Below are 27,155 nucleotides of genomic sequence, written 5' to 3'. Positions count from 1 at the left end.
CTCTTGAAGGCTCCATCCGCCTCAGTCGACCATCGCAAACGCACCGCCCCCCCCTTCAGCAGTGAGGTAATGGGAGCCACTACCTGGCCAAAACCCCGGATAAACCTCCGGTAGTAATTGGCAAACCCTAAGAACCGCTGCACCTCCTTCACCGTGGTTGGGTCGGCCAATTACGCACGGCCTTAACGCGGTCACACTCCATCACCACCCCCGTGGTGGAAATGCGATAACCCAGGAAGGAGACGGCTCGTTTGGAGAACACACACTTCTCAGCCTTGACGTATAGGTCATGCTCCAGCAGTCTCCCAAGCACCTTGCGTACCAGGGACACATGCGCGGCGCGGGTGGCGGAATATATCAGAATATCATCGATATAGACAACCACGCCCTGCCCATGCAGGTCCCTGAGAATCTCGTCTACAAAGGATTGAAAGACGGCTGGTGCATTCTTTAACCCATACGGCATGACGAGGTACTCATAATGGCCCGATGTGGTACTAAATGCGGTTTTCCACTCGTCTCCATCCTTAATACGCACCAGGTTATACGCGCTCCTGAGATCCAGTTTTGTGAAGAATCTTGCTCCGTGAAATGATTCCACCGCCGTAGCGATGAGAGGTAGCGTGTAACTAAACCCCACCGTGATAGCATTTAGACCTCTGTAATCAATGCACGGACGCAGACCTCCCTCCCTTTTCTTCACAAAAAAGAAACTCGAGGAGACGGGTGAGATGGAGGGCCGAATGTACCCCTGTCCCAGAGATTCCGTGACATATGTCTCCATAGCCACCGTCTCCTCCTGTGACAAGGGGTACACGTGACTCTTGGGAAGCGCAGCGTAAACCTGCAGATCTATCGCACAATCCCCCTGTCGATGAGGTGATAATTTGGTCACACTCTTTTTACAAAAAGCAATCGCCAAATCGGTGTGTTCAGGGAGAATGCGCACGGTGGACACCTGGTCTGGACTCCACCGACGTGGCACCTATGGAAACTCCTAGACACCTCCCTGAACACTCCTCTGACCACCCCTGGAGAACACCCTGTTTAAGAACACGTGACCAACAGGGGGTTCTGGGTGAGTTTGGTGCTGACTCACCTGGGGTGACCGAGAAGTGTTCTGCCTGCCCTTTCGACTCCCAGATTGATTGAGCCACCTCCTCTGGTACCCCTCGGCATGGCCCCCCCCTAACTCCATAGGAGTAGGGGCGGGGGTGCACGGAGGTGGAACGGACAGGACCCTTTCCGAACGCCCGCGGGCAGCCAGCAGATTGTCCAGTCGGATAGACATGTCGATGAGCTCATTGAGAGACAAAGCGGTGTCCTGACAAGCTAGCTCCCTGCGGACGTCCGCCCGGAAACTATACCTGTAATGGTCTATCAGGGCCCTGTCGTTCCACCCCGCCCCAGCAGCCAAGGTCCTGAACTCCACCGCGAAGTCCTGCGCGCTCCTCGTCTCCTGCCTGAGGTGGAACAGCCGCTCACCCGCCACTCTTCCGTCTGGTAGGTGTTCGAACACGGCCCGAAAGCGGCGGGGGAACTCTGGATAGTGATCCCTCGCCGAGTCCGGACCATTCCAGACTGCATTGGCCTACTCCAGAGCTTGGCCCGTCAGGCAGGAAACGAGGGCACTCACGCTCTCCTCCCCCGAGGGAGCAGGTCTGACGGTGGCCAGGTACAGCTCAAGTTGGAGCAGAAATCCCTGGCACCCAGCCGTCGCTCGATCATACTCCCTCGGGAGCGCCACACGAAGCCCGCCGGAGCCAGACGCAGTGGGAGGCGGAGGTGGGTGCGTCGGAGGAGCCGGAGGTGGAGAGAGGAGACCACTCCTCTCCCAACGGTCCATCCTCTCCATCATCTGGTCCATCGCAGATCCAATTCGGTGGAGGACTGACGTATGATGGAGCACGTGTTCCTCCATCGAGGGAAGGGGGTTGGCAGCTGCTCCTGCTGACTCCATAGTGGTGCGGGATTCTGTAAGGCTTGAGCATTGTGGGAGAGGAATCAGACGCAGGAAGCAGCGATATCAGCATAATGGCTTTTAATGAGCCCAACGGCGAAAACACAAGCCACCCCAAATAGCAATATGAGCGCATACAAAACAAAGTGCCCCAAACACAGTCGGTGCAAAAACACGCACTAGCGCAAAACACCAACAGCGTATACACAAGCAATACAAAATGAGAAACAATCCCGCACAAAGAGCAGGCGGGCCGAATAGCTAATATAGCCCTGCTAATCAACCCAACTGAGGACAGGTGCAAACAATAACAGAAAGGGGGGGAAAACAAAAGGAATCAGTGGCAGCTAGTAGGCCGGTGACGACAACTGCCGAGCGCCACCCGAGCAGGAGGGGGCGCCACCTTCAGTGGGAGTCGTGACACCCTGTGAATGATGTGTTAGAGAAATACTTTTGAGAAGCAGGGACATACAACGTTACCTTGGTCAAGCTGACTGAATGCTGTGCTCATGTCTTGATATCTGCAGTGAACCAGCATGTGAGCTAGTGAGGTCAGGCTGGTTTAATGAGGCTAATTCAATGTTGCTCTTTGGATTCATTACCTTTTCTGGAGTTATTTTGCAGATGCTAAGAGAAACCTCTCCTCTCCTGTCCTGTCCACTCCTCTCCTGTCCTTTCGTGTCCTGTCCACTCCTCTCCTGTCCTCTCCTGTCCACTTCTCTGCTGTCCTGTCCTCTCCTGTCCACTCCTCTCCTGTCCTCTCCTGTCCTCTCCTCTCCTGTCCACTCCTCTCCTGTCCTCTCCTGTCCACTACTCTCCTGTCCACTCCTCTCCTGTCCACTCCTCTCCTGTCCACTACTCTCCTGTCCATTACTCTCCTGTCCACTACTCTCCTGTCCTCTCCTGTCCTCTCCTCTCCTGTCATGTCCACTCCTCTCCTGTCCTCTCCTGTCCACTCATCTCCTGTCCTCTCCTGTCCTGTCCACTCCTCTCCTGTCTTTCCTCTCCTGTTCTCTCCTGTACTGTCCACTCCTGTCCTGTCCACTCCTCTCCTGTCATGTCCACTCTTCTCCTGTCCTCTCCTGTCTACTCCTCTCCTGTCCACTCCTCTCCTGTCCTGTCCACTCCTCTCCCGTCCTCTCCTGTCCTGTCCTCTCCTGTCCACTCCTCTCCTGTCCTGTCCACCACTCTCCTGTCCTCTCCTGTCCTCTCCACTTCTCTCCTGTCCACTCCTCTCCTGTCCTCTCCTCTCCTGTCCTGTCCTGTCATGTCCACTCCTCTCCTCTCCTCTCCTCTCCTGTCCTGTCCTGTCCTCTCCTGTCCTGTCCACTCCTCTCCACTCCTCTCCTCTCCTGTCCACCCTCTCCTGTCCACTCCTTTCCTGTCCTCTCCTCTCCTGTCCACTCCTGTCCTCTCCACTACTCTCCTGTCCACTACTCTCCTGTCCACTACTCTCCTGTCCTCTCCTGTCCACTCCTGTCCTCTCCTGTCCTCTCCTCTCCTGTCCACTCCTTTCCTTTCCACTCCTGTCCTCTCCACTACTCTCCTGTCCACTCCTCTCCACTACTGTCCTGTCCTGTCCTCTCCTCTCCTCTCCTGTCCTGTCCTCTCCTATCATGTCCACTCCCCTCCTGTCCTCTCCTGTCCTGTCCTCTCCTGTCCACTCCTCTCCTGTCCTCTCCTCTCCTGTCCACTCCCGTTCACTCCTATCCTGTCCACTCCTGTCCACTCCTCTCCTGTCCATTCCTGTCCTGTCCTCTCCTGTCCTCTCCTTTCCTGTCCTCTCCTGTCCTGTCCTCTCCTGTCCTGTCCTGTCCTCTCCTGTCCTCTCCTCTCCTCTCCTGTCCTCTCCACTCTTCTCCTGTCCTGTCTTTTCCTGTCCTGTCCTCTCCTGTCCTGTCCTCTCCTGGCCTCTGACAGGGGGTAAACTAAACTCCACTAAATACATGATATTAGTCATCCTATCACTGAGGAACAATAAGACACCGTCAAACCGTCCAGGTGTCAGCCCTGTAACGAGGACCTCTATTAGCCAATCTGGATCCAGCTGTTGTCTGTGGGACGATGTGACAGATGATCGTGCGTCTGTCCCATCTGTGTGCCCTGACATGGGCTTTAATTAGTGTCGTTCCCCCATGGGGATTAGACCAGCCTCCAGCCCTTCCATTACCTTTTCTTTCAACAGGCCAGCCCACTGATGTGTCTGTCTGTCGCTTCTCATCCACAGATAAGCACTCTTTGGCTAGCAACGGGACAGGACACCAAAAATAACATTTATTGTCTTTGGGAGATTGTCCATTTGCTCTACTGGTCTCCTCCATGGCTACTCTCTCAGGCCAACTGGAAACACACCATCTAAAGTCAGCCAACTGTCTTGGCTGCCCAAAATAGCAGCTTGCCCTTTTACTCTGCATTGATCTCTCTCTCTCTCTCTCTCTCTCTCTCTCTCTCTCTCTCTCTCTCTCTCTCTCTCTCTCTCTCTTTCTCTCTCTCTCTCTCTCTGAGAAAGGACAAGAACATTGTGTGTGGAAAATTGCTCCTCTCCTCTCAATCTCGTCTGACTCATAACCATTTTATTTCACACTTCGTCTCGGATGATCAATGAAACGCCACTTGGAAATGATGGTTCAATATATCTACTTTGAGCATTTGAGTTACAGTATGCTGGAGGGGTCCCATATTGTCACAGAGTAAGCATTACAGAGGCAGGAGGGTTTGAGGCGACACAGACCGTGGGTATGTCCCAAAAAGCACCCTAGTGGGGCTCCCGAGTGGTGCAGTGGTCTAAGGCAGTGCATCTCAGTGCTAGAGGCGTCACTGCAGACACATTGGTTCAGCGGTCTAAGGCAGTGCATCTCAGTGCTAGAGGCGTCACTACAGACATCCTGGTTCAGGGGTAGGTCGTCATTGTAAATAAGAATTGACTTGCAACTGACTTGCCTAGTTAAAAAAAAATATATATTTTACCTTTATTTAACTAGGCAAGTCAGTTAAGAACAAATTCTTATTTTCAATGACAGCCTAGGAACAGTGGGTTAACTGCCTTGTTCATGGGCAGAACAACAGATTTGTACCTTGTCAGCTCGGGGATTCGATCTTGCAACCTTTCGGTTACTAGTCCAACACTCTAACCACTAGGCTACGCTGCCGCGTAAAGGTTAAATAAAAAAATGAAATAAAAACACTCTCCCCTCCAGTGGCTGAAGAGACCTCGGCTGGGGGGTGTAAATCAGGACCTCTCACCCTCCCTCCAGTGGCTGAAGAGACCTCGGCTGGGGGGTGTAAATCAGGACCTCTCACCCTCCCCTCCAGTGGCTGAAGAGACCTCGGCTGGGGGGTGTAAATCAGGACCTCTCACCCTCCCTCCAGTGGCAGAAGAGACCTCGGCTGGGGGGGTGTAAATCAGGACCTCTCACCCTCCCTCCAGTGGCTGAAGAGACCTCGGCTGGGGGGTGTAAATCAGGACCTCTCACCCTCCCCTCCAGTGGCTGAAGAGACCTCGGCTGGGGGGTCGGCCTCCACCCCCCCCAGGGCGAGGCCTCGGCGGGGGGGACGGACCTCTCACCCTCCCCACCAGTGGCTGAAGAGACCTCAGCTGGGGGGTGTAAATCAGGACCTCTCACCCTCCCCTCCAGTGGCTGAAGAGACCTCGGCTGGGGGGTGTAAATCAGGACCTCTCACCCTCCCTCCAGTGGCTGAAGAGACCTCGGCTGGGGGGTGTAAATCAGGACCTCTCACCCTCCCTCCAGTGGCTGAAGAGACCTCGGCTGGGGGGTGTAAATCAGGACCTCTCACCCTCCCTCCAGTGGCTGAAGAGACCTCGGCTGGGGGGTGTAAATCAGGACCTCTCACCCTCCCCTCCAGTGGCTGAAGAGACCTCGGCTGGGGCGTGTAAATCAGGACCTCTCACCCTCCCTCCCATCCCTCCCTCCACTTCAATGAGTTATGGAGGTTCACTCAAGCTGATTCTTCCTCTGAAAGTAAATGCATTAGTGATAGGAGGGAGGGAGAGAGAGGAGAGGAGATGTCAATAACTAATTTCTCCCTTTACTTACTCTTGTGGAAAGAGAATAGGCCAATTGAAGAGGTTCAGTAATGCCATTGTGTCTCCTGAGCTTCTCCTGTGTTTGTCAGATTCTCAGTTCTCTTTTATTTCATGCTAGACTAACTCACAGTCCTTCAATATGTTTTATGTCTGCTGGATAGGATAGAGAGATAAACATGTATCTGGGTGGGAGCTAGACCACCCCGGACCACTCACTTGACCAACTCATTCTAACGCTCTGAGATGACCAGTATAAGACATGAGAAATGGAAAAACAACATTCATACACTCCAATGTATATAGAAGTTGTTTCATTGTGAATTTAATTTCTATTAAATACTAGTCACGTTACATAATGTGACGATCGTCAAAATGAGTAGACCAAGGTGCAGCGTGGTACGTGTTCATATTTCAATTTTTTTATTAAACTCAAAACACGAAATAACAAACAAAACAAACCAAACCAAACCAAACCCACAAACATTCTGCAGGCTTCACTGAGCAGTACAAAAACAAGATCCCACACTGAAGGAGGGGAAAAGGGCTGCCTAAGTATGATTCCCAATCAGAGACAACGACAGACAGCTGCCTCTGATTAGGAACCATACTCGGCTCAACACAAAGAAATAGAAAACATAGAATGGAACATAGAAATGCAACAACCTAGATTGCCCACCCCATATCACACCCTGACCTAACCAAACTAGAGGAAATAAAACGTCTCTCTAAGGTCAGGGCGTGACACATATTGATACTACAGATTACTATTGTATCCCCTGTAGATCAGTAGATCATGTTTTCCTTACTAATTGTTATTAAGCTAAAATCAAAGCGTAACTGCTTCTCATGAATGTGGAACAGGAAGAATAGGAAAGGGCATAAAACAAAGAAGAGCTTTGATTGTAAATCACCACGTCTGTCAAGTGTTTTGTTTGTGCATTAGAAGAATGAATAGGCTGGGAGATAATAACCATTGATTGTTTTCCCCCAGTGTTGTGTGTTATGAATGATGTTCCTTCTATAGATTTGGCCTCTTACTGTCAGTGATATCCTCCTTTCAGCATTTTCTGTTTTTATTACTAACCATAGATTGATCCTACTCGGTTTAAGTCAATCAAACTGAATTGCTGTCTTTCCCTAGTAGTTCCTTAGCCTGGTGAAACCAGCCTAATCTTGCAAAAGCTCACATGCTGTTTCACTTTACGTATCAAGTGAAACGAACGGTGAGCAAAGCGGTCATTCTGCTTGACCAGGCTGGTATCTCTTGCTCCCATGGTGAAATAAAACCACAGATTGTTTCCAGAATAATAAGTGTGTGTGTGAGGGCAGTAGTTAGTCTACAATGAAACTGCGTAGCCTACACATCGCTGTGGCGGGTTTGAGTGCACTAAGTTCTGCTTCAGTGTACTTTGTGTTATTGTCTGAACCTTGAGCTGCAGCTCTCAGAATGTCTGCTCTGCTCTATCCTAAATACTGTCCTGGGCTTGACTGTTGGAAAACTGTTCAAGACTATCAGGAAAAGCCATGGCACTTTTGTGTGGGTGTACTTGTGTGTGTGTGTGTGTGTGTGTGTGTGTGTGTGCGTGCGTGCGTGCGTGCGTGCCTGCGTGCGTGTGTGTGTGTCAGTGTCTGTGTGAATACACACCCTCTCTCTACCAGTACACCCACCCTCTCCTCTTTGTCTGTTCAGGTGGGCGACCAGTTGCTGGAGGTGAATGGGCGGAGCTTCGTGGCCATCCCCCATGACGAGGCGGTGAGGATCCTGAAGACGAGTCGTCACCTGCTGGTGAAGGTGAGGGACGTTGGCCGCGTGCCCCATGCCCGCACCGTGGTGGACCAGACCAAATGGATCAGCAGCCCCACCCCCCCTAGCCCACCGCCCATAACAGAGAGCACCGCCAGCCCAGCCGCTTCACGGTGAGTTAGCGGCCATAACAGAGAGCACCGCCAGCCCAGCTGCTACACAGTGAGTTAGCGCCCATAACAGAGAGCACCGCCAGCCCAGCCGCTACACAGTGAGTAAGCGCCCATAACAGAGAGCACCGCCAGCCCAGCCGCTACACAGTGAGTTAGCGCCCATAACAGAGAGCACCGCCAGCCCAGCCGCTACACAGTGAGTTAGCGCCCATAACAGAGAGCACCGCCAGCCCAGCCGCTACACAGTGAGTTAGCGCCCATAACAGAGAGCACCGCCAGCCCAGCCGCTACACAGTGAGTTAGCGCCCATAACAGAGAGCACCGCCAGCCCAGCCGCTACACAGTGAGTTAGCGGCCATAACAGAGAACACCGCCAGCACAGCCGCTACACAGTGAGTTAGCGGCCATAACAGACAGCACCGCCAGCCCAGCCGCTACACAGTGAGTTAGCGGCCATAACAGAGAGCACCGCCAGCCTAGCCACTACACGGTGAGTTAGCGAAAACAGGCACAACATTGTCAAAAGGGCAATCTCTATGGCTGTGTCCCAAAAGGCACCCTATTCCCTATATAGTGCACTACTTTTGACCAGAGCCCTATGGACCATTGGAGATGCATCCTATGAGAGTTTGATGATATCTTTGTTTTCAGTGAAAAAGTCATGCTGAAGGACTAATGAAAGCTCCTTCCTCTGTTTATGTTAAATTCCCTTTAAAAACCAAACGTCCTTGGAATGTACAATCCACAGTGGCCTCGATGTTTCATCTTTAATGTAACAGAGATGTAGTATATTTGACGCTTTGAAAATGAACATGGAATGATATTTCTATTCAATCAGTAATTTCTGCTTTGAGCAGAAATAATGTCTTAGGGCATTCATGTCTGCGGTGACATGAAGATTAGCAACTGAATGTAATATTTTTCAATTACAAGCCAGCCCCCATAGAAGCAATATATAGAATGATCACGTAACAAAGTAACATAATGAAATTACCATTGAATTTCTGACCAATATCATTATTCTTCTACAGCTGTCAATGTCTTCTCATGTGACTGACTGACTAATGTGAGGCAGAATACGTCCAGCTCATTGTTGGAGGAGACTAAGGTTCCTTCCCTCTGGGTTTGACAGTGATGTGGCAGGCTGCTCAGTTCCACGGAGCGGTCTCTCTCTCCCTCCTTTCCTTTGTCTTTCTTTCTTTCTCTCCCTCCTTCCCTCGGTCTCTTTCTCCCTCGGTCTCTCGCTCTGTCCCCCCTTCTGTCTGTCTGTCTGTCTGTCTGTCTGTCTGTCTGTCTGTCTGTCTGTCTGTCTGTCTGTCTGTCTGTCTGTCTGTCTGTCTGTCTGTCTGTCTGTCTGTCTGTCTGTCTGTCTGTCTGTCTGTCTGTCTGTCTGTCTGTCTGTCTGTCTGTCTGTCTGTCTGTCTGTCTGTCTGTCTGTCTGTCTATCTGTCTCTCTCTCCTTCCTTCAATCTGTCTATCTATCTGTCTCTCTCTCCATCCTTCCCTCTGTCTATCTATCTGTCTACCTGTTTGTCTCTCCCTCCTTCCCTCTGTCTATCTGTCTACCTGTCTGTCTCTCCCTTCTTCCCTCTGTCTATTTATCTGTCTGTCTCTCCCTCCTTCCCTCTGTCAGTCACTAGCTCTAATGGAGGACGGTTGATTGAGAGCCCTAGAAGGTATACATTTCTCTTCAGCTCCTTTAGAAATCAAGCAAGTGGCTTTAAGTCCTACACTTCATTAAACGCACGTTGCTTGCGAACCACCCAGTTCCCTACATAGTGCACTACTTTTGAGCAAGGCCCTGTGTAGAGAATAGGGTACCATTTGGGGTCCATCTGTAGGCTTCCTAGGGAGCTCTGCCGCCAGGTCTCCCTGGGTTGCTGTTGTTCTCATGGCCAGACCATACACATTTCAAAGTCAGTTGTGTTTGGGTGTTTGTGTTATTGTAAAATGGGTTCTGTTAGTGGTTCATTATGGGAGCATCTTTTATGTTCTACTGTTTTTGTTGCAGGCCATCTTCAGCGCGGGCTACACCTGTATTAGGAAAGGTAAGTCCAATTCTACTCTCCAATACTTCCCCCAGTTGTGTCAAGTTGTCTGGATGTCCATTGGGTGGTGGACCATTCTTGATACACACAGGAAAATATTGAGTGTGAAAAACCCAGCAGTGTTGCAGTTCTTGACACAAACTGGTGCACCTGGCACCCACTACCATACCCCGTTTAAAGACACAAATCTTTTGTCTTGCCCATTCACCCTCTGAATGGCACACATACACAATACATGTCTCAATTGTCTCAAGGCTTAAAAATCCTTCTTTAACCTGTCTCCTCCCCTTCATCTACATTGATTGAAGTGGATTTAACAAGAGACATCACTAAGGGATCATAGCTTTCACCTGGATTCACCTGGTCAGGCAAGAGCAGTTGTCCTAAATGTTTTGTACACTCAGTGTATACCTAAGCAATAAGGCCCAAGGGGGTGCGGTATATCGCCAATATACCACAGCTAAGGGCTGTTCTTATGCATGACACAACCTGGATACAGCCCTTAGTCGTGGTATATTGGCTAGATACCAGAAACTCACAAGGTACCTTATTGCTATTATAAACTTGTTACCAATGTAATTAGAGCAGTAAAAATAAATGTTGTCATACCTGTGGTATACGGTCTGATATACCACGACTGTCAGCCAATCAGCATGCAGGGCTTGAACCACCCAGTTGATAGTCTATCCTGTACTACTTGATACTACTATATCCTCATTGACACATAGAACTTGAATATCAGAGGGTTGACCACAACTCACCACACTAAAGGCCTTTTAGACTGCTAGTTCACTATCTTCAGATTCAGTCTTCATCTGCTAGAACCATTAACCTCAGCATCATACATGAACTGCACAGGTTGCATCCCAAAAGTAGCGCACTATTAGGGCATAGTGTGCTATATGGGATGCAGAGAAAGGGAAAGCAGTGTGATTTACTGGAAGAGAAGAGAGAGAAGTATTTTGCAGCCCTTTGGATTGGAAAATCAATACTGCAGATTGTATCCAACCATGAAGAGCTGTGACTCAAATTATGGGGCTGGCTCTATGCTGACTCACTGTTTTATGCTGTTGTCACCATTAAGGTGGAACTTAAGAAACCATGAAGGGTTGCATACTCTACGTATAGCGTTTTACTGTTTTACAGTTAAGAGTAGCTCACCCCTGCTTTGCTTCTCTCTCTCTCTATTTCCTAACAACTGAGACACTGAAGTGAAGAGGAAATTCAACAATTGTCCTTTATAATTCTGGCCTTTTTCACAGGCTGAAAAGTGTTGGTTTTAGCAGTAAGGAAGCCTTTTTATCAAGATCCCCTGTCCTCCAAGAGTTGCTAAATTTCCTCTTTACTTCAGTGGAACATCCATGACCTCATCGTTAGCTGGACACACTGATCGATTCTTCAAGGGACGGGAAGTGACAGCCTGGCCAGATGCCATCACCATGGCGACACAAAGTCAGCTCTCGTCAATAAAAGAGGGAAGAGGGAATAGAGGAAGAGCACAGACTGTCCTTCGTTAGCGGTCCATAATTAATTGAAGGGGAACACTGAGCATCTAATCACATGATCGGGGAAATGCTGCATTCCCCATTCACCCATCCATCACTGTCATAAAACCTCAAACCTCATTAGCATTCACTATCACTAAGTTTAAAACTGAGAAATGCAATCCAACAGATGACGTGGAATTGATACAGGTTACAGCAATATGACCTTTAGGCGAAGCACTGTATTTGTCAGCTGAGATACAGTATGTAGATTGAGTTGATCCATTTCTTTGGAGACCCTGAGGTTCTCATCCAGTGAACTTGATGGTTGAGCAAGTCAATGCTCTAAGCTTCAATGTTATTATGCTGGTTTGTCTGGGCCCCTTATCTGTGGGTCGGCCCCACGTTCGGAGCGTTCCCCTTGCTTCTGGGAAATGTAGTTTTGGCGGTCGGCCATTTTGTGATCTGTAGTTCTGATCAGGGTGGCCATTTTAGTGAGAGGGCAGAGCCCGTTTATTTTTTTTACATTTATTATTTTATTTTTTATTTTATTTATTTATTTTTTAAGGGGTGGATCAGCTTAGTATTGCGGAAAAATTGTTGCTTCCATCAATGTAATTGTCTGCATCATTTTCAATCCCCCATATATTTTTGGGGGTAAATATATATACATACACATATGCATACATATACACACTTATATAGACATACATACTTTTTTTAGAATATACCTTTATTATTCACCGCAAACCATACCACCCTTCCCCCAATTGGAGTAAACTAATAAACAATAACACTTAGGCTTCTACCTTCTGTTTATACATCTTATACACATTTTACAGACACAATCTATTTTACAATAGTTATATTTTGTTTTTAGTCCTTCCTCTATTTCTGATGTCCATCCAGTTTGATTTCTATTTGTAACTGTGTTATTTCACAACATTTCTGAACCTATATACATTTTACAGACCCCGATGTTTTACATTGGTTATCTTGCTATTCAAATCAAATAAAATTTTATTGGTCACATACACATGGTTAGCAGATGTTAATGTGAGTGTAGCAAAATGCTTGTGCTTCTAGTTCCAACCATGCAGTAATATCTAACAAGTAATCTAACCTAAATATTTCACAACAACTACCTTATACACACAAGTGTAAAGGAATGACTAAGAATATGTACATATAAATATATGGATGAGCGATGGCCGAAAAGCATTGGCAAGATGCAGTAGATGGTATAGAGTACAGTATATACATATGAGATGAGTAATGTAGGGTATGCAAACATTATATAAAGTGGCATTGTTTAAAGTGACTAGTGGTACATTTATTACATCCAATTTTTTATTATTAAGTGGCTAGAGATTTGAGTCAGTATGTTGGCAGCAGCCACTCAATGATAGTGATGGCTGTTTAACAGTCTGATGGCCTTGAGATAGAAGCTGTTTTTCAGTCTCTCGGTCCCAGCTTTGATGCACCTGTACTGACCTCGCCTTCTGGATGATAGCGGGGTGAACAGGCAGTGGCTCGGGTGGTTGTTGTCCTTGATGATCTTTTTGGCCTTCCTGTGACATCGGGTGGTGTAGGTGTCCTGGAGGGCAGGTAGTTTGCCCCCGGTGATGCGTTGTGCAGACCTCACTACCCTCTGGAGAGCGTTACGGTTGTGGGCGGAGCAGTTGCCGTACCAGGCCGTCTCGTCGTTGTTGGTAATCAAGCCTACCACTGTAGTGTCGTCTGCAGACTTGATGATTGAGTTGGAGGTGTGCATGGCCACGCAGTCATGGGTGAACAAGGAGTACAGGAGAGGGCTGAGAATGCACCCTTCTGGGGCCCCAGTGTTGAGGATCAGCGGGGTGGAGATGCTGTTTCAACCTTCACCACCTGGGGGCATCTCGTCAGAAAGTCCAGGACCCAGTTGCACAGGGTGGGGTCGAGACCCAGGGTCTCGAGCTTAATGATGAGTTTGGAGGGTACTATGGTGTTAAATGCTGAGCTGTAATCGATGAACCAAATTCTTACATAGTTATTCCTCTTGTCCAGATGGGTTAGGGCAGTGTGCAGTGTGATTACGATTGCGTCGTCTGTGGATCTATTGGGGCGGTAAGCAAATTGGAGTGGGTCTAGGGTGTCAGGTAGGGTGGAGGTGATATGATCCTTGACTAGTGTCTCAAAGCACTTCATGATGACGGAAGTGAGTGCTACAGGGCGATAGTCGTTTATCTCAAGTACCTTAGCTTTCTTGGGAACAGGAACAATGGTGGCCCTCTTGAAGCATGTGGGAACAGCAGACTGGGATAGGGTTTGATTGAATATGTCCGTAAACAAACCAGCCAGCTGGTCTGCACATGCTCTGAGGATGCGGCTAGGGATGTCGTCTGGGCCGGCAGCCTTGCGATGGTTAACACGTTTACATTTTTTACTCACGTTGGCTGCGGTGAAGGAGAGCCCGCAGGTTAGCGGGCCGTGTAGCGGGCCGTGTCAGTGGCACTGTATTGTCCTCAAAGCGAGCAAAGAGGCTGTTTAGTTTGTCTGGGAGCAAGACATCGGGGTCCGCGACGGGGCTGGTTTTCTTTTTGTAGTCCGTGATTGACTGTAAACCCTGCCACATACCTCTCGTGTCTGAGCCGTTGAATTGCGACTCTACTTTGTCTCTATACTGACGCTTAGCTTGTTTGATTGCCTTGCGGAGGGAATAGCTACACTGTATTCGGTCAATTTTCTGGTCGCCTTGCCCTAATTAAAAGCAGTGGTTCGCGCTTTCTTTTTCTTTTTGAAGCGTGGAATCAGATTGGTTGGACCAGCATTGAACAGCCCTGAGCACGGGCGTTTCCTGTTTTAGTTGCTGTCTATAGGGTGGGAGCAACAAAATGGAGTCGTGGTCAGATTTGCCGAAAGGAGGGCGAGGGAGGGCTTTGTATGCGTTGTGGAAGTTAGAGTAACAATGATCCAGGATTTTGCCAGCCAGGGTCGCGCATTCGATATGCTGATGAAATTTAGGGAGCCTTTATTTCAGATTAGCCCTGTTAAAATCCCCAGCTACAATAAATGCAGCCTCGGGATATGTGGTTTCCAGTTTACATAGGGTCCAATGAAGTTCTTTCAGGGCCATCGATGTGTCTGCTTGGGGGGGATATACACGACTGTGATTATAATTGAAGAGAATTCTCTAGGTAGATAATGCGGTCGGCATTTGATTGTAAGGAATTCTAGGTCAGGTGAACAAAAGGACTTGAGTTCCTGTATGTTGTTATGATCACACCACGACTCATAAGGCATCATAAGGCATACACCCCCGCCCTTCTTCTTACCAGAGAGATGTTTGTTTCTGTCGGCGCGATGCATGAAGAAACCAGGTGGCTGTACCGACTCGCATGCATGCATGTGTATGTGTGTGTGTGTGTGTGTGTGTGTGTGTGTGTGTGTGTGTGTGTGTGTGTGTGTGTGTGTGTGTGTGTGTGTGTGTGTGTGTGTGTGTGTGTGTCTAGGGCCCTCAGAAGGGATTTGTTCCGGTCAGGACAGACTGCTCTTCAAGGTTATGACTTTAAATGCAGTTTGAGTTCTGGCAGCCAGAGAGAGGCTAATGGCCCCTGAACCAATATCACACCCACACTCTCAGACACACACACACACCAATCTCTCACACCGTCTCCCACATCAGCAGGAGGAGAGAACAGCCTATGCTGCTGCCCATTGAGGAGCGAGGACTCATGATCAATAAGAATTCTTCCTAACTCACAACAACTGTGAAATGATACAAGTACTAGAAACACATACCTTGTCTGTACTTCTAATATAGACCAACACATTCAAACAAGCAGCAATCAATCGCTTCTTAAAAGTGTTGTCTCATCTTGTGAACATTGCAGCTTTGTTTCCAAAGAGGGACATCCTTTGTTAGGATGTGTCCCAAATGACACCCTATTCTCTATATAGTCTACTACTTTTGAACAGAGCCAACAGTGAATAGGGTGCCATTTATGACACAAACTCATTGTCCCTAATGCATTCAGTCATCTGGCCTTAGGTTGTTGAAACGGCACTCTGACCTGTAATAAATCAACATGCCCTCACCACCCATCTCCAATCACACAGCTCATTACTTGCAGACCGACAAAAGCCACAGACTTTGGACTCATTCCTGATGAATAGATGTTCAAATTGAATGATGTTGTTGTAAGCATTCTGTTGGCCTTTTACTGTCTACAATGACAATGGAGGAAAGAAAGAGAGATAGATAGAGAGAGAGGTAGAGAGGGGGAGAGAGGGAGAGACATTGATGATGCTGAAAAAAATGTATCCACAGTGTTCACTGTCCTTATCCTGCTGCAGCAAACTAGCAGTGTTTTCTCCAAAGTGTTCACTGTCCTTCGTCCTGCTGTATCAGACTAGCAGTGTTTTCTCCACAGTGTTCACTGTCATTCATCCTGCTGTATCAGACTAGCAGTGTTTTCTCCACAGTGTTCCCTATCCTTCATCCTGCTGCAGCAAACTAGCAGTGTTTTCTCCACAGTGTTCCCTGTCCTTCATCCTGCTGTAGCAGACTAGAAGTGTGTTCTCCAGTGTTCCCTGTCCTTCATCCTGCTGTATCAGACTAGCAGTGTTTTCTCCACAGTGTTCCCTGTTGTTCATTTTTATTTATTTTTGTTTCACCTTTATTTAACCAGGTAGGCTAGTTGAGAACACTTTCTAATTTACAACTGCGACATGGCCAATATAAAGCAAAGCAGTTCGATATAAACAGCAACAAAGAGTTACACATGGAATAAACAAACATACAGTCAATAACACAATAGGGGGAAAAAAAGTCTATATACAGTGTGTGCAAATGAGGTAAGATAAGGGAGGTAAGGCAATAAATAGGCCATAGTGGCGAAATAATTTCAATTTAGCAACACTGGAGTGATAGATGTGCAGAAGATGAATTTGCAAGTAGAGATACTGGGGTGCAACGGAGAAAAAAAATAACAGTATGGGGATGAGGTAGTTGGATGGGCTATTTACAGACGGGCTATGTACAGGTGCAGTGATTTGTGAGCTGCTCTGACAGCTGGTGCTTAAAGTTGTGAGGGAGATATGAGTCTCCAGCTTCAGTGATTTTTGCAATTCGTTCCACCCAGTGGCAGCAGAGAACTGGAAGGAAAGGCGGCCAAAGTAGGAATTGGCTTTGGGGGTGACCATTGAAATATACCTGCTGGAGCACGTGCTATGGGTGGGTGCTGCTATGGTGACCAGTGAGCTGAGATAAGGTGGGGCTTTACCTAGAAAAGACATATAGATGACCTGGAGCCAGTGGGTTTGGCGACGAATATGAAGCGAGGGCCAGCCAACGAGAGTATACAGGTCGCAGTGGTGGGTTGTATATGGGGCTTTGGTGACAAAACGGATGGCACTGTGATAGACTGCATCCAATTTGCTGAGTAGAGTGTTGGAGGCTATTTTGTAAATGACATCGCTGAAGTCAAGGATCGGTAGGATGGTCAGTTTTACGAGGGTATGTTTGGCAGCATGAGTGAAGGATGTTTGTTGCAAAATAGTAAACCGATTCTAGATTTAATTTTGGATTGGAGATGCTTAATGTGAGTCTGGAAGGAGAGTTTACAGTCTAACCAGACACCTAGATATTTGTAGATGTCCACATATTCTAAGTCAGAACCGTCCAGAGTAGTGATGCTGTACGAGCTGGCAGGTGCTGGTAGCAATCGGTTGAAGAGCATACATTTAGTTTTACTTGCATTTAAGAGCAGTTGGAGGCCACGGAAGGAGAGTTGTATGGCATTGAATCTCGTCTGGAGGTTAGTTAACACAGTGTCCAAAGAAGTGCCAGAAGTATACAGAATGGTGTCGTCTGCGTAGAGGTGGATCAGAGAATCACCAGCAGCAAGAGCGACATCATTGATGTATACAGAGAAAAGTGTCGGCCCGAGAATTGAACCCAGTGGCACCCCCATAGAGACTGCTAGAGGTCCGGACAACAGGCCCTCCGATTTGGCACACTGAACTCTGTCTGAGAAGTAGTTGGTGAACCAAGCGATGCAGTCATTTGAGAAACCAAGGCTGTTTACTCTGCCGATAAAAATGTGGTGATTGACAGAGTCGAAAGCCTTGGCCAGGTCTATGAATACAGCTGCACAGTATTGTCACTTATCGTTGGAGGTTATGATATTGTTTAGGACCTTGAGCGTGGCTGAGGTGCACCCATGACCAGCTCGGAAACCAGATTGCATAGCGGAGAAGGTACGGTGGGATTCGAAATGGTCGGTGATCTGTTTGTTAACTTGGCTTTCGAAGACCTTAGAAAGGCAGGGTAGGATAGATATAAGTCTGTAGCAGTTTGGGTCTAGAGTGTCAAATCAAATCAAAGTTTATTTCTCATGTGTGCTGAATACAACAGGTGTGTAAGGGCTGTCTGAGGAAGTGGACCAAAATGCAGCAGAGTTAGTGTTCATCATCATTTAATTCAAAAAAGATCACTGGAACACTACAAAACAAGAAAATACTGACAGCTCAACAGTACTGACAGCATAACACACTGAACAGAAACAATTACCCACAAACCCAAAGAAAAACACACACTACTATATAGGACTCCCAATCAAAGGCAACTCAACACACCTGCCTTCAATTGGGAGTCCAACCTCAATTAACTAAACATAGAAAAACAAAAACGCTGCCACGTCCTGACCAAAACTAATACAATTATGCCCTCTGCTGGTCAGGATGTGACAGTACCCCCCCCCCCCCCCCTAAAGGTGCAGACCCCGGAATGCACCTTAAAAAAGAAAACACAAAAATCCCAAATACCCCAACAAAACCAATAAACAATACCCCCTAAACAATAAGGGAGGGAAGGGAGGGTGGCTGCCATCAACGACGGCACTGTGCTACACCCCCCCTCCCCAACCCACCTATATAGGAGGCGGCTCTGGTGCTGGACGTGGACCTCACTCCACCTTCGGCGTCGCCCACTTCGGTGGCGCCGATAGCTGCGCCGGGCAGACGGGCCACTCGGGCTGACCCTGGCAGACGGACCACTCGGGCTGGGCCGGAGGACAGGCGGGCCACTCGGGCTGGGCCGGAGGACAGGCGGGGCACCCTGGCAGACCCGGCAAGTCAGGGCGCCCTGGCAGACCCGGCAAGTCGGGCCGCCCTGGCAGACCCGGGCAGTTGGGCCGCTCTGGCAGACCCGGGCAGTCGGGCCGCTCTGGCAGACCCGGGCAGTCGGGCGGCTCTGGCGACTCCTGACTGGCGGGCGGCTCTGGCGACTCCTGACTGGCGGGCGGCTCTGGCAACTCCTGACTGGCGGGCGGCTCTGGCGACTCCTGACTGGCGGGCGGCTCTGGCGACTCCTGACTGGCGGGCGGCTCTGGCGACTCCTGACTGGTGGGCGGCTCTGGCGACTCTTGACTGGCGGGCAGCTCTGGCAGCCCCTAACTGGCGAGGCTGGGCTGACGCACTAGACGCCTGATGCGTGGGGCTGGTACTGGACGTGCCAGCCTGGAGACACGCACCTCCATGCTAGTGCGTATAGCGGGAAACACCGGACCGTAGAGGCGCACTGGCGGTCTTGAGCGCAGGGTTGGCATCACCCCTTCAGGCTCGATGCTTACTTCGCCCTGGCACATGCGGGCGCTGGTACTGTGCTTACCGGCCTGAAAATCCCAGGCCTCACCACAGCCCCAACCCCAAAGCACGGGACCTGTCTAGTCTGTTTCAGCCTAAACAGGGTACGGAGAGCTGGCATGGGGCTCCATCCTCGCCCCGTCAAACAGCCCTTGTGCCCCCCCAAAAATAATTATTGGGGCTGCCTCTCGGGTTCCCTTATCCACTGTGTTCCCCAGTCCTCGCCAGCATTCCTCCGCTGCTTGGTCCTGTTGTGGTGGGTAATTCTGTAAGGGCTGTCTGAGGAAGTGGACCAAAATGCAGCAGAGTTAGTGTTCATCATCATTTAATTCAAAAAAGATCACTGGAACACTACAAAACAAGAAAATACCGACAGCTCAACAGTACTGACAGCATAACACACTGAACAGAAACAATTACCCACAACCCCAAAGAAAAACACACACTACTATATATACTGCTCAAAAAAATAAAGGGAACACTTAAACAACACATCCTAGATCTGAATGAAAGAAATAATCTTATTAAATACTTTTTCTTTACATAGTTGAATGTGCTGACAACAAAATCACACAAAAATAATCAATGGAAATCCAATTTATCAACCCATGGAGGTCTGGATTTAGAGTCACACTCAGAATTAAAGTGGAAAACCACACTACAGGCTGATCCAACTTTGATGTAATGTCCTTAAAACAAGTCAAAATGAGGCTCAGTAGTGTGTGTGGCCTCCACGTGCCTGTATGACCTCCCTACAATGCCTGGGCATGCTCCTGATGAGGTGACGGATGGTCTCCTGAGGGATCTCCTCCCAGACCTGGACTAAAGCATCCGCCAACTCCTGGACAGTCTGTGGTGCAACGTGGCGTTGGTGGATGGAGCGAGACATGATGTCCCAGATGTGCTCAGTTGGATTCAGGTCTGGGGAACGGGCGGGCCAGTCCATAGCATCAATGCCTTCCTCTTGCAGGAACTGCTGACACACTCCAGCCACATGAGGTCTAGCATTGTCTTGCATTAGGAGGAACCCAGGGCCAACCGCACCAGCATATGGTCTCACAAGGGGTCTGAGGATCTCATCTCAGTACCTAATGGCAGTCAGGCTACCTCTGGCGAGCACATGGAGGGCTGTGCGGCCCCCCAAAGAAATGCCACCCTACACCATGACTGACCCACCGCCAAACCGGTCATGCTGGAGGATGTTGCAGGCAGCAGAACGTTCTCCACGGTGTCTCCAGACTCTGTTACGTCTGTCACATGTGCTCAGTATGAACCTGCTTTCATCTGTGAAGAGCACAGGGCGCCAGTGGCGAATTTGCCAATCTTGGTGTTCTCTGGCAAATGCCAAACGTCCTGCACGGTGTTGGGCTGTAAGCACAACCCCCACCTGTGGATGTTTGGCCCTCATACCACCCTCATGGAGTCTGTTTCTGACCGTTTGAGCAGACACATGCACATTTGTGGCCTGCTGGAGGTCATTTTGCAGGGCTCTGGCAGTGCTCCTCCTGCTCCTCCTTGCACAAAGGCGGAGGTAGCGGTCCTGCTGCTGGGTTGTTGCCCTCCTACGGCCTCCTCCACGTCTCCTGATGTACTGGCCTGTCTCCTGGTAGCGCCTCCATGCTCTGGACACTACGCTGACAGACACAGCAAACCTTCTTGCCACAGCTCGCATTGATGTGCCATCCTGGATGAGCTGCACTACCTGAGCCACTTGTGTGGGTTGTAGACTCCGTCTCATGCTACCACTAGAGTGAAAGCACCGCCAGCATTCAAAAGTGACCAAAACATCAGCCAGGAAGCATAGGAACTGAGAAGTGGTCTGTGGTCCCCACCTGCAGAACCACTCCTTTATTGGGGGTGTCTTGCTAATTGCCTATAATTTCCACATGTTGTCTATTCCATTTGCACAACAGCATGTGAAATGTATTGTCAATCAGTGTTGCTTCCTAAGTGGACAGTTTGATTTCACAGAAGAGTGATTGACTTGGAGTTACATTGTGTTGTTTAAGTGTTCCCTTTATTTTTTTGAGCAGTGTAGGACTCCCAATCAAAGGCAACTCAACACACCTGCCTTCAATTGGGAGTCCAACCTCAATTAACTAAACATAGAAAAACAAAAACCCCTGCCACGTCCTGACCAAAACTAATACAATTACGCCCTCTGCTGGTCAGGACGTGACAAGGTGTAGACCTTAAAGTGAAATGCTTACTTACAGGCTCTAACCAATAGTGCAAAAAATGTATTAGGTGAACAATAGGTAAGTAAAGAAATAAAAACAACAGTAAAAAGACAATGAAAAACAGTAGCGAGGCTATAAAAGTTGCGAGGCTACATACAGACACTGGTTAGTCAGGCTGATTGAGGTAGTATGTACATGTAGATATGGTTAAAGTGACTATGAGTATATGATGAACAGAGAGTAGCAGTAGCGTAAAGAGGGATTGGCGAGTTGTGGGTGGCAGGACACAATTCAGATAGCCCGGTTAGCCAATGTGCGGGAGCACTGGTTGGTCGGGCTAATTGAGGTAGTATATACATATGTACATGAATGTATAGTTAAAGTGATAAAGTGATATATGATAAACAGAGAGTAGCAGCAGCATAAAAGAGGGGGCCCACACAATGCAAATAGTCTGGGTAGCCATTTCATTACCTGTTCAGGAGTCTTATGGCTTCAGGGGTAAAAACTGTTGAGAAGCCTTTTTGTCCTAGACTTAGCACTCTGGTACCGCTTGCCATGCGGTATTAGAGAGAACAGTCTATGACTGGGATGGCTGGGGTCTTTGACAATTTTTAGGGCCTTCCTCTGACACCGCCTGGTGTAGAGGTCCTGGATGGCAGGCAGCTTAGCCGCAGTGATGTACTGGGCCGTACGCACTACCCTCTGTAGTGCCTTGCGGTCGGAGGCCGAGCAATTGCCGTACCAGGCAGTGATGCAACCAGTCAGGATGCTCTCGATGTTGCAGCTGTTGAACCTTTTGAGAATCTCAGGACACATGCCAAATCTTTTTAGTTTTCTGAGGGGGAATAGGCTTTGTCATGCCCTCTTCACGACTGTCTTGGTGTGTTTGGACCATTCTAGTTTGTTGGTGATGTGGACACCAAGGAACTTGAAGCTCTCAACCTGCTCCACTACAGCCTCGTCGATGAGAATGGGGGCGTACTCGGTCCTCCTTTTCCTGTAGTCCACAATCATCTCCTTAGTCTTGGTTATGTTGAGGGATAGGTTGTTATTCTGGCACCACCCGGCCAGGTCTCTGACCTCCTCCCTATAGGCTGTCTCGTCGTTGTCGGTGATCAGGCCTTCCACTGTTGATGGTGTTGGAGTCGTGCCTGGCCTTGCAGTCGTGGGTGAACAGGGAGTACAGGAGAGGACTGAGCACGCACCCCTGGGGGGCTCCAGTGTTGAGGATAAGCGTGGCAGATGTGTTGCTAATTACCCTCACCACCTGGGGGCGGCCCGTCATCAAGTCCAGGATCCATTTGCAGAGGGAGGTGTTTAGTCCTTGGATCCTTAGCTTAGTGATGAGCTTTGAGGGTACTATGACGAGCAGTGTTTTCTCCACAGTGTTCCCTGTCCTTCATCATGCTTTATCAAACTAGTAGTGTTTTCTCCACAGTGTTCCCTGTCCTTCAACCTGCTGTAGCAGACTAGCAGTGAAGCATGTGTTCATCATCATCAACTCTCCTTCACACCTTTATAGGCCTGACAGGTAACCATACAAGTGACTGCTCTTCCACTGTATAGATTTCATTGCAGAATCTGGGAGCTCACATAAACAGGGTTGTGTTGGAATGATACCATAGTAAAACCGGTAGGATGACCTTTGGGAGAAAATGAATGTCTTCATCTTCAAGTAATATTTTTGTAGGAATCACCTTGCGAATGATTTTGCCGAAGATTGTATCTCCGGCGGCCTGGGCAACTTTCCTGCCTCATAATGCCATCTATTTTGTGAAGTGCACCAGTCCCTCCTGCAGCAAAGCACCCCCACAACATGATGCTGCCACCCCCGTGCTTCACGGTTGGGATGGTGTTCTTCGGCTTGCAAGCGTCCCCCTTTTTCCACCAAACATAACAATGGTCAGTATGGCCAAACAGTTCAATTTTTTGTTTCATCAGACCAGAGGACATTTCTCTAAAAAGTATGATCTTCTTCCCCATGTGCAGTTACAAACCGTAGTCTGTTTTTTCTTTTCAGTGTACCGTCACATGTATTTTTTTTTTTACAATGTTTTTTACAACGTCACATGTATATATTTTTTTACAATGTCACATGTACATTTTGGGATGTACAATGGAAACCTATTTCCTATATAGTGCACTCTTTCTGACCAGAGCATGATCAGTAGTAGTGCACTACATAGGAAATAGGATGCCTTTTTGTGATGCATTACATTACTCTGAGTTGAGCCTGGTAGAGTTGGTGGCGACAGGTGTGCGGGGAGCAGAGAGGATAGCTTTGTAATTTAGAGTAACAACAGTTGATGCTTTGCTTCTGAGCCCTTAACTACCTCTATCATTTTCTCTTTACTCTCTGGGCCTGACCCCATATTTCTCATTGTAGTGCTCCTGACGGTGGATTTCACACTCCAACAAATCTATAACCTCTAACTCGTGGCACATTCGTCCTCCAAAAAGTGTGTTGCGGTATCTCATCAGATATTGCAAACAAAACTGCGTCAGAAAGAGTCCTCTAAAAAGCTCTCACCCATTTTAGAATCAATGGAAGTGGATCATTTTGAGTGCCATCATTTAACCATGGATGGTATCTAAGACAAAGATCCTGACCGTAACATCCATCAACTGCTTGGTACTGGATCTTCTTCAATATTCCAAGATCCGGTCTATTTAAAGAGGGAATAGCCATTTCAAGCTGTAGCTGAGTAACAATGATGAAATTCTCAGGGCAAAACAAGTTCTTTGACTCACCCTTATCCTGATGACTTTAAATTGGTTTCTACTGTTAGGGATTTAACGCCTGTTGGAGGCTGTGGGTAGGATGACTGAGAGCTGAAAAGATACTGTAATTCTGGTCCTGCAGAGATAGATAGCTATCTGGCCACATGAAAAAATACTATAGCTTACTCAAATCAAATCAAATAGTATTTGTCACATACACTTGGTTAGTAGATGTTAATGCGAGTGTGGCAAAATGCTTGCGCTTCTAGTTCCGACCATGCAGTAATATCTAACAAGTAATCTAACCTAACAATTTCACAACAACTACCTTATACACACAAGTGTAAAGGAATGAACGAGAATATGTACATAAAAATATATGAATGAGTGATGGGCGAACGGCATAGGCAAGATGCAGTAGATGGTATAGAGTACAGTATATACATATGAGATGAGTAATGTAGGGTATGTAAACATTATATAAAGTGGCATTGTTTAAAGTGGCTAATGATACATTTATTACATCCAATTTTTCCATTATTAAAGGGGCTAGAGTTGAGTCAGTATGTTGGCAGCAGCCACTCAATGTTAGTGATGGCTGTTTAACAGTCTGATGGCCTTGAGATAGAAGCTGTTTTTCAGTCTCTCGGTCCCCGCTTTGATGCACCTGTACTGACCTTGCCTTCTGGATGATAGCGGGGTGAACAGGCAGTGGCTCGGGTGGTTGTTGTCGTTGATGATCTCTTTGGCCTGCCTGTGACATCGGGCGGTGTAGGTGTCCTGGAGGGCAGGTAGTTTGCCCCCGGTGATGCGTTGTGCAGACCTCACTACCCTCTGGAGAGCCTTACGGTTGTGGGCGGAGCAGTTGCCGTACCAGGCGGTGATACAGCCCGACAGGATGCTCTCGATTGTGCATCTGTAAAGGTTTGTGAGTGTTTTTGGTGACAAGCCGAATTTCTTCAGCCTCCTGAGGTTGAAGAGGCGCTGCTGCGCCTTCTTCACCACACTGTCTGTGTGGGTGGACACTTTCAGTTTGTCCGTGATGTGTACGCCGAGGAACTTAAAACTTTCCACCTTCTCCACTACTGTCCCGTCGATGTGGATAGGGGGCTGCTCCCTCAGCTGTTCCTTGAAATCCACGATCATCTCCTTTGTTTTGTTGACATTGTGTGTGAGGTTATTTTCCTGGCACCACATTCCGAGGGCCCTCACCTCCTCCCTGTAGGCTGTCTCGTCGTTGTTGGTAATCAAGCCTACCACTGTAGTGTCGTCTGCAAACTTGATGATTGAGTTGGAGGCGTGAATGGCCACGTAGTCATGGGTGAACAGGGAGTACAGGAGAGGGCTGAGATGCACCCCTGTGGGGCCCCAGTGTTGAGGATCAGCGGGGTGGAAATATTGTTACCTACCCTCAACACCTGAGGGCGGCCCGTCAGGAAGTCCAGGACCCAGTTGCACAGGGCGGGGTCAAGACCCAGGGTCTAGAGCTTAATGACGAGTTTGGAGGGTACCTTGGTGTTAAATGCTGAGCTGTAGTCGATGAACAGCATTCTTACATAGGTATTCCTCTTCTCCAGATGGGTTAGGGCAGTGTGCAGTGTGATTGCGATTGCATCGTCTGTGGACCTATTGGGGCGGTAAACAACTTGGAGTGGGTCTAGCCTCTTACATCTAGACGTTCCGCTAGCGGAAGACCTGCTCCAATATCCAATGATAGGCGTGGCGTGAATTACAAATTCCTCAAAAATACAAAAACTTCAATTTTTCAAACATATGACTATTTCACAGCATTTTAAAGACAAGACTCTCCTTTATCTAACCACACTGTCCGATTTCAAAAAGGCTTTACAGCGAAAGCAAAACATTAGATTATGTCAGCAGAGTACCAAGCCAGAAATAATCAGACACCCATTTTTCAAGCTAGCATATAATGTCACAAAAACCCAGAAGACTGCTAAATGCAGCACTAACCTTTGATGATCTTCATCAGATGACACACCTAGGACATTATGTTATACAATACATGCATGTTTTGTTCAATCAAGTTCATATTTATATCAAAAAACCAGCTTTTTACATTAGCATGTGACGTTCAGAACTAGCAAACTTCCGGGGAATTTGCTAACAATTTACTAAATTACTCACGATAAACGTTCACAAAAAGCATAACAATTATTTTAGGAATTATAGATACAGAACTCCTCTATGCACTCTATGTCCGATTTTAAAATAGCTTTTTGGTGAAAGCACATTTTGCAATATTCTAAGTACATAGCCCAGCCATCACGGGCTAGCTATTTAGACACCCGGCAAGTTTAGCACTCACCAATATCATATTTACTATTATAAAAGTTTGATTACCTTTTGTTGTCTTCGTCAGAATGCACACCCATGACTGCTACTTCAATAACAAATGTTGGTTTGGTCCAAAATAATCCATCGTTATATCCGAATAGCGGCGTTTTGTTCGTGCGTCCCAGACACTATCCGAAATGGTAAATCAGGGTCGTGCGCATGGCGCAATTCGTGACATAAAAAATCTAAATATTCCATTACCGTACTTCGAAGCATGTCAACTGCTGTTTAAAATCCATTTTTATGCAATTTTTCTCGTAAAAAAGCGATAATATTCCGACCGGGAATGTCCATTTAGCTAAACAGAGGAAAGAAAACAAAGCTTTCGGTCGACGCGGGCACGAGCCTGAGTCTCACAGTACTGTAACCAGCCACTACCCAAACGCGCGACTTTTTTTCAGCCAGAGCCTGCAAAGCCACGATTCAGCATTTTGCCGCCTTCTGAGAGCCTATGGCAGCCGTAGGAAGTGTCACGGGACAGCTAAGATCCTCACTCTTCAATAAACAGAGACAAGAAGAACGACACCTTGTCAGACAGGCCACTTCCTGCATGAAATCTTCTCAGGTTTTTGCCTGCCATATGAGTTCTGTTATACTCACAGACACCATTCAAACAGTTTTAGAAACTTTAGGGTGTTTTCTATCCAAAGCCAATAATTATATGCATATTCTAGTTACTGGGCAGGAGTAGTAACCAGATTAAATCGGGTACGTTTTTTATCCAGCCGTGAAAATACTGCCCCCTAGCCATAACAGGCTAGGGTGTCAGGTAGGGTGGAGGTGATATGGTCCTTGACTAGTCTCTGAAAGCACTTC

The 27,155-nt window shown here is 48.0% G+C and overlaps 1 protein-coding gene across 1 annotated transcript in view; it reads left to right on the top strand.

Moving 5' to 3' along the window:
* Window positions 1-27,155, top strand: part of LOC106580631 (whirlin) — an 82,099-nt gene that overhangs the window by 38,414 nt on the left and 16,530 nt on the right. Inside the window, exons 4-6 of the mRNA XM_082966083.1 lie at window positions 5,596-5,940; window positions 7,696-7,922; window positions 9,934-9,970. Of these exons, the coding sequence (XP_082822209.1) occupies window positions 5,596-5,940; window positions 7,696-7,922; window positions 9,934-9,970 (609 nt within the window). The remainder of the gene's footprint in view (window positions 1-5,595; window positions 5,941-7,695; window positions 7,923-9,933; window positions 9,971-27,155) is intronic.

The sequence above is a fragment of the Salmo salar genome, chromosome 20, assembly GCF_965601325.2.
Source record: "Salmo salar chromosome 20, fSalSal1, whole genome shotgun sequence".
Lineage (NCBI taxonomy): Eukaryota > Metazoa > Chordata > Actinopteri > Salmoniformes > Salmonidae > Salmo > Salmo salar.
Note: the sequence above shows the minus strand (reverse complement) of the source record. Positions and strands in the feature narration are given on the sequence as shown.